The sequence below is a fragment of the Vombatus ursinus genome, unplaced genomic scaffold, assembly GCF_900497805.2.
Source record: "Vombatus ursinus unplaced genomic scaffold, bare-nosed wombat genome assembly UNPS02014784.1, whole genome shotgun sequence".
Taxonomy (NCBI): Eukaryota; Metazoa; Chordata; class Mammalia; order Diprotodontia; family Vombatidae; genus Vombatus; species Vombatus ursinus.
The window spans coordinates 28,669,486-28,677,617 of NW_020954562.1; the positions used below are offsets into that span (position 1 = coordinate 28,669,486).

The 8,132-nt window shown below is 37.3% G+C and overlaps 1 protein-coding gene across 1 annotated transcript; it reads left to right on the plus strand.

The window, feature by feature from the left end:
• The first annotated feature begins 6,000 nt into the window (after window positions 1–6,000).
• Window positions 6,001–7,914, plus strand: APELA (apelin receptor early endogenous ligand). Its single transcript, XM_027866813.1, has 2 exons — window positions 6,001–6,077; window positions 7,826–7,914. The coding sequence occupies exons 1-2, from the start codon at window positions 6,002–6,004 to the stop codon at window positions 7,912–7,914; spliced, it is 165 nt and encodes a 54-aa protein (XP_027722614.1). The 5' UTR covers window position 6,001.
• The last annotated feature ends 218 nt before the right edge of the window (window positions 7,915–8,132 follow it).

Below are 8,132 nucleotides of genomic sequence, written 5' to 3' on the forward strand. Positions count from 1 at the left end.
GGGAGAGCCATGTCTTACCCATAAAGAGACTAGAGACTGGTTACTTTTTGTACACTCTTAGCTTCTCCTCATTTCCCAACAGGTTGAACTCTTCTGGACTTTTCCCAAAACCTCTTCATTCTAGATCACTTCAGCCCTGGAATTCATGCCTCAGAAGTACCCCACTGCAAGACCCCTCTCTCTTACTAGAGGATCAGATGGGAGGGTTCCTCCCAAAATCTCCATTTAAGAAAGGCAGCTATTTCTTCATTTCCTACCAGGCTGCATTTCTTTGGGTTTTTTCACCATGTTCTATGCTAAGAACCTTCTTTCTCACATCACCCCCCTCTCCTTTTTTAGCTTCTCTTTATATGCTTTCTTCTGCATTCAAACACAAGCTCCTTGAGGGTAAGGATCATCCTGTTTTTTGCTTGCATTTGTCAATGCTTAGCACAGAGCTTGATATATAGGTAATAATGAAAGTTTGTTAGCTGGCTGACATGTTTTTATTGAAATAATATTCTTTGTAGTGGAATATTACTGTGCTATAAGAAATGCCAAACATGATGGATACAAGGAAGAATAGAAAAACTTATATTAATTGATACAAAGTGAAATAAACACAGACAAAAAAACATATAACCAATGACAGCAGCAAAGTTAATAGAAAGAACAATCACTGTAAAACAAGTGAAAATGAACATTGTAAAGTTACAAAAAACAAGTGCGTCCACAAAGAAGAGTTATGAGAAGATTATCCTTCTCCTCTCCTTTGCAAAGGTGTTGGGGGCAGGAGTCCAGATTGCATATAACGTCATATTTTTAAAATGTATTGTGCTGATTTTTTTCTCCTATTCTTTTTTTCATTTCAATTTGATTTTCTTATAATAAGGAGAGAAGGGAGGGGGAAATCTAGGCAATGAAAAAATGAAAATATTAATAAAAATCTATTTTTAAAACAGTAAATATGACCAAAAAATAAAGTAGTGATTCTTTTTAAAAAATAAAAATAAAGACCAAATTAATGTTTTCAAAAGAAAGGATATTCTTATCTGCCAGCCTTCCAAAAGATGTTAACTTTTTCAATGTTTTAATTCAATTAATTAATTCAATTTAATATCTATTGCGAAGTTTGCTAAACAGTATATTATATTACATTTGGCAACAGAAGTCTGGGGACATGGGGCAGCTAGGTGGCACAGTGGATAAAGCACCAGCCCTGAAGTCAAGAGAACCTGAGTTCAAATCTGGCCTCAGTTGACACTAGCTGTGTGACCTTGGGCAAGTCATTTAACCCAATTGTCTTAAAAACAAAACAAATAATAAAAAGTTCTATATTCTTAAAAAAAAAAAGAAGTCTGGGGTCCAAAATTAAGGGGTGAGAGAGGACTGTACTTGGAGAAAGAGAGATGTAGAATGGAGTAAATTATCTCACCTAAAAGAGGCAAGAAAAAGTTTTTACAGTGGAGGTCATGAAGGGGGAGATAAGAGGTAGTGAATGAACCTTATTCTCATCAGAATTGGCTCAAAGAGCCTAACATATACATGCAATTGGGCATAGAAATCTGTCTTACCCTACAAGAAATTAGGAGAAGAGGATAAGGGTGGAGGGAGTGATAGAAGGGAAGGCAGATTCGGGGAATGAGGAGTCAAAACCAAATCACTTTTGAGAAGAAACAGAGTTGAAGAAGAGAGAGAGAATAGAACAAACACGAGAGGGGAATAGGATGGAGGGAAATAGCAATAGTAACTGCAAAAAAAATTTTGAAGCATGTTTCTCTGATAAAGGCCTCATTTCTCAAACATATACAGAACTGAGTCAAGTTTATAAAAATAAGAGCCATTCCCCAATTGATAAATGATCAAAAGATATGATCAGTTTCAGATGAAGTAACCAAAGCTCTCTATAGCCATATGAAAAAATACTCTCAGTACTGATTGAAGAAATACAGATTAAAACAATTCTGAAGTACTACCTCATACCTATCAGATTGGCTAATCACACCAAAAAGGTAATAAATGGTGGAGGGGATGTGGGAAAAATGAGACATTAATGTACTGTTGGTGGAGATGTGACCTGATCCAGTCATTCTGTAGGGCAATTTGGACCTATTACCAAATGGCTATAAAACCATTGCTAGGTCAAAGACCTAGCAATACCACTACTACATCTGTATTCCAAAAGAGATAAAAAACAAAAAGGAAAAGGACCTATATGTGCAAAAATATTTACAGCACTTCTTTTCTGGGGGCAAAGAATTAGAAATTGAGGGGGACGGTCAAACAAGTTGGGATATGTGATTATGATGGAATACTATTGTACTGTAAGAAATGATGAGCAGGATGTTCTCAGAAAAACCTGGGAAGACTTACATGAGTTGATGCAAAGTGAAATGTACTGTGTACAAAGTAACAGCAATATTGTAAGATAGTCAACTGTGAATGACTTAGCTATTCTCAGCAATACAATGATCCAAGACAAATCTGAAGGACTTATAATAAAAAGTGCTATCCATCCTCAGAGAAAGAACTGATGTATCTGAATACAGATTGAAGCATACTTTTTTTTACATTTTTTATTTTTCTTGAAATTTTTTGTCTGTTTTCTTTCACAACATGACTATTATGGATATGTTTTGCATGACTACATATGTATAACCCATATTGAATTGTTTGCCTTCTTAATGGGGGTGGGGAGGGAGGAAGGGAGAGAATTTGGAACTCAAAAAGTTTTAAAAACAAATGTTAAAAATTGTTTTTACATGTAACTGGGGAAAAATTAAAAATTAAAAAAAAGAAGTCTTGGGTTCTAGTTGATTCATGGAGTAATACTATATAATAGGTCCAATAGTATTTAATGAATTTTATGCAGCCATGCCTTTAAATTGATAATGTACCCAAAAACTATATAGTTCCTTTAAGGTTTTCCTACTGAAATAGGACCCGGGAGAGAGGGGGGTCTTCTCACTGCCCCACACCTAGAGGTTTTTTCTAAGAAATGTGTTAAAATATGATAGATTTTAAATATATACAATAACGGGTTGAGAACTACAAACTAGATAGTTGTTACAAGAGCTTTCTTTTCCTTTTTTTTCCCAATGGGAGGAAGAGAAGAGAAAATAAACTTTTCTTAATTGAAAAATTAAAAAATTGTTTAAAGAGAATTGCATGCAAGAAAAGAAGTATGATCTCAGGACACCTGAACTTGAGCAAGTACTAGGTGGGAAAAGGGAGAGAAGATTAAGAAAACTATTGTAATGCAAGGGCAGGTACAGTGGGTGATGTCTAGCCAATCCTCTTCCCATAAGCCAAGCACGGGGAATTACCATGCCCTAAAGCTGAGCAGTTGTTAATGGGCCACACCTAGACACAGAATGGAAGACATAACTGAAAGATGACATTTCTTGGGCAGATGAAAAAATTGCTTCCCTGTTAGTGTTAGATCCTAAAAGGGCAAGTAGAGCTGAATACCTCACTTGGTAATCCATATTAAGTGGTAAATACACGCTGCCTCATATGCTATAACTCTTTCAAGTCATGAATTACACTGTGTTGGAGGGGAGAAGATGGGACATGAACACTGAGAAGGAAATAAGGACAAATTCTAAGTTATTTGGGGAAAATCTTTCAAGTACAAAGTCTAGAAACTGATAAGTTTTTGAGACACCATATAAGTTTTTATTTTGGGAACTTCTATATGTTTATGGTTTTAATGAAATTATAGTTAACTAAGTAAAAGATTATGAACTGGTTTCTAGATTCAGGATAACTTGATGGATTGACTTTAAGCCTAAAAAACAACAGGGAGGGACAGCTAGGTGGTACAGTGGACAGAGCTCTGGTCTTGCAGTCAGGAGGACCTGAGTTCAAATCAGCTTCAGGTACTTGACACTTACTAGCTGTGTGACCCTGGGCAAGTCGCTTGACCCCAACTGCCTCACCAGAAGTAGAAGAACAACAGGGAAAAAGAAAAAAGAAAAGAATAACAGGGTCACTACTAACCATCTAAACCTGGGAAACTTAAATAAAGCAAAAAGTTTTCATAAGCAATGTCACCTTACCACACAATGTTCCCCTTCACATAGTTCACACTCTGGAAAACTGAATTGTTCACCATATTCCTGGCACCTTATTCCATATCTGTGTCTTTGTTTTCATAATCTACTAGCTTAGAACAGATTCATAGGATCACAGGAGTAGAGCTAAAGGCAACCTCAGACACCACCTAGCCCAATCTCCTTATTTTACAGATGGAGAAGTGAGAATAAAGAGAAGATTAAGTGACCTGTCCAAATTCCCACAGTTAGAGTCCGAGGAGGGATTAGAACCCAGGTTTTCTGATATCAGAGTTAGTGCTCTTTCCTCTGTACCATCCACTCTCTTAAAAGAAGAGAACTCTTCTCTTCTCCCCTTTTGCCTTTCTACAACTCAATTTCTAACTCATGAGATCCTAATTATTGTTCAGGGAACCAGGTTGGGTGATTGCTCATTTACAAAGCTTTCCCCATCCCCCCAGCAAAACGAAACAAAACTCCAAGTCCTGTTCAGAGAATGTTGTTTTCACTTATCTTATGAACTTAGATTTTAATTTATAATATAATTAGCTATGTATCTATCTTGTTTACCCCCCTACTAAATTACAAACTTCTTCAATCAAATGGGCTAACATTTGTAAAGCACTTTACAAATGCTGCTGCTGCTGCTGCTGCTGCTGCGGCTGCTGTTGTTGTTGTTGAAGGCAGGGACCTCATCTAATACATCTTGATATCCCCCAAGGAGCCCAATTCCCCCACATGCACGTTGTAAGCACTTGGTGTTTGCATTATCCAACCAATTATATTCAGTTGACTTTTTTGCAACCATGTATATAGCTCGAACAATGAACTTGGAACTAAATACAAAAAATTATTTATGAATTATAACCCAAGTTATCCTTTCTACCTGTAGCACTTTCCCATCACATCATCATTCATTCTGGTTAACTTCCAAAGTATATTATCTTCTTCAAATGGCACCAGCAATAGCAGCATACCTACTGCTTACCAAGGACAAATTGTAATGTATAAAGAGATCCGACAATTTTTTAACTTAAAGGTGAAAATCCTGAGTCTGTCAGGGGGTTGAAGTTGCCTAAATTTCCTTCTTTTCTAATTCCTGTTCCTAGCCTCCTCTCACATGCCAATGTAGAAGAATAGAGCACTAGTCATGTTCCGCTGGTTTTGACCGACTTTTTCCCCCAGCAATGAAATTTTTTTTCTTACAATAAATCTGTCAGGGCCACTTTCTACATTTTAGTTTTTGTTTTCTAAGCTTAGGATTTCCAAGACTTATTTCAGGCTGTGCTGAACCCTAAGAACACTTCATGGTACAAAAGGCACACCAGATTTTGTAGTTTACAAATTCCCCCTGAATAGCCACCACTTTGCAGTTAGTTTGGGGAACAGAAAGCATTTCAGCAGCTAGCCCTGCTACAAAGCACTAGGGGCTCTTAAGTAAGGGCTGCAGAATTCTTTCTGAGAGGGACAAAAGAAAGACTTCCTGTCATTCCCATTACTTTCTGCATGTGGGACCAATATGGGCAATGCAAAGTTTAAACAGTTGCAAATGGAGAAGGGGAAGGGCAGTATCATGCCTTGTTTTACATATTTCTCTATTTCTAGGTTGAATTTAAAGGGAAGTCTTAGCATTCTCCTTTAGGAAAGCTAGTAGACCCCAGTGAAGTGCTTGTTTACTGGTATGCTCCATTTCACCATTATTTGCTTATGGAAAATAAAGGGGAGTGACAGGAAAAGGGAGAGGGGGTGCAGGAAGGGGGTTGGGGAAGAGGGAGGCACTGACCACAGTGCAGCACCAGTAACCTTGTCTTATGTGATCATTAGCCTTGCTGGAAAGCACAGCTGGCAACTCACTCTGAGGTTTGTCATTAGAATTGTGAGCTGAGCCACACAGATACTGCAGGAGTATTTAAAGGATTGTTTGGTTTTCTGGGAGTGCTCTGGCTATCTTTCTGTGTGGCAGCAGAATGAGATTTCAGCTGCTCTTTCTTCTATTCCTTTTTTTCACGATGGGTATACTCCTTATCAATGGACAAAGGCCAGGTAGGACTTTTACATTAACATATTTGAATTGCATCATAATGATATGTGTGATATGTCTACATACTGATATGCATATGTATGTAGAGTATATGTGTGTGGTGGTATATGTGTGTCTATATACCTTTGTCTTTTGGAGAAAATTGATAGTGACTCAAGGAAATGTTTATGAATTCCAAAGCATGCTCTACTCTGTGGTTAATTACTTTGATAGACTGTTAAAGTGATAGCTGAAGACAAATATAAAGATAAATGAGATACATAAGGTTTGCATCAGTGAGTTCAAAATGCTGAACCCCGAGCTGTTGCAATTTTTTTTTTTTTGCGGTCCTGACCATCCGGAAAATTGATGTGCTCATTAAAGTGCTAAATAAAATCTTATATGTATAGCTAAATGGTAGAATACTAAACAGTTCATTTAAGCACCTTTGCTGAAGACTGGGATCTGCTAAGCTTAACTGGGTTTTTTATACCTTAATAGAATCACTGTGTAGCAGAAAGCAATTGAACTTGCTTAAGGGCAGTAGCTATTCTATTTCTAGCAATGAAATTGAGGTGGCTCTCTTGAAATTAAAAAAAAAAAGCAAAAAAAAAAAGAAAGAGCAAGTCACGTTCTGGTAGTGCTTTTATGAATGTAAAACAAAAAGGTTCCGGGTATGGCAGACATACATACTTTTGGTGCATAGTATTTCTTTGCTTTAAGTATCTTCTTCAGTAATTATCTCAATCATGGTGCTGGGCTACCAGAGTTTTTAATAAAGTTGGTATATTATAAAACCATACCAACCCCACAAACATTTGCTTGGCATCTAACATACATCAGACACAGTAGTAGGCACTGGGGATATAAAGACAAAACAAGCAAACACATCAATAGCCCCTGCCCTCAGGGAGCTTATATTCCAAAGCAAATCAAAAGAACATGCTAATATCCTTTTACATCCATGGTTCCAAAAAAGTGGAAACCATCATAGTAAGAAGATGAATTATTTTTCTAAGCCATGGGACCCAAACTAACAAGTTCAAATAATAAGACCATATGTTAAGTTACCTGTCAGGGGACATTTTAAAAGTAGGCAACTGAAATAATAAACTGAAAAGACCAAGTATAAGAAAATAGGTACATAAGAGTATACTCTAGTTAAGATAGAGAAGATAGAGATAGAGAAAAGGTCATCCAGAGAATGAGCACAGGGTTAATCACATGTTCATGACTGGCTCCAGTACAGACTATCTTTTTTGTTGTTGTTGACCAAAAGCTCACTGACTCAGAGGATAAATCGCAACCAGAATCCATGTGGAATGCCCTCTGACATTCACAAGAAAAATGTACTTTTCCAAATGAGCCCTGTTCCATTGTTTATAGCTTTCAGTTCTTCAACACGCCGAAGTCTGCAGAATGAAGTTTACTTTGGTCCAGGTTCTTGTAAAATATTGGTGATTAATTCACTGGACAGAAACTTAAAGGGCAAGTTCTGTTTAAGTAAGCAGCCCTTTAAGAGTAAAGAAGATGACAGCCCTGGCTATACTGAGCTTGAAAATGCCCTCCTTGATTCATTCTGATTACCTTGCTAGCATTTTAGTAATACATGTGAATTACGCATCCTGATGCCTTTGTCATATGAATTATCATCTAGCAAATGACTACCAGGCATCCTGGTTCTAAAAGATTTCTTTCCATGCTCCAGCAACATGATATATGATTTTCTGGAGGCATCAGCAAAAAAATGTTTTTCTTTTTCTAACTGCAGGTAACCTGGCATTGAGGAGAAAACTGCATAGACACAGCTGTCTCCAAAGGAGATGCATGCCCCTCCATTCCCGGGTGCCCTTCCCCTGAGGTATTTCTGCTAGCAAAAATGGCTTTCTTAAAATTTCAGCAGTGTTCATTCATATCTGGGTTGGTAATAAAATCAGGCGCCAAGAGAATGCAATTATGAATATGCTTCTAAACATGTGTTTTCAAATGCTGCGTGGGTAGCTGAGCATGTTCCCCAGAATAAGCACATTCCAAGTTAGACTTACATGGTACTTCTTTTAAAGCACTTGGAGATGCCT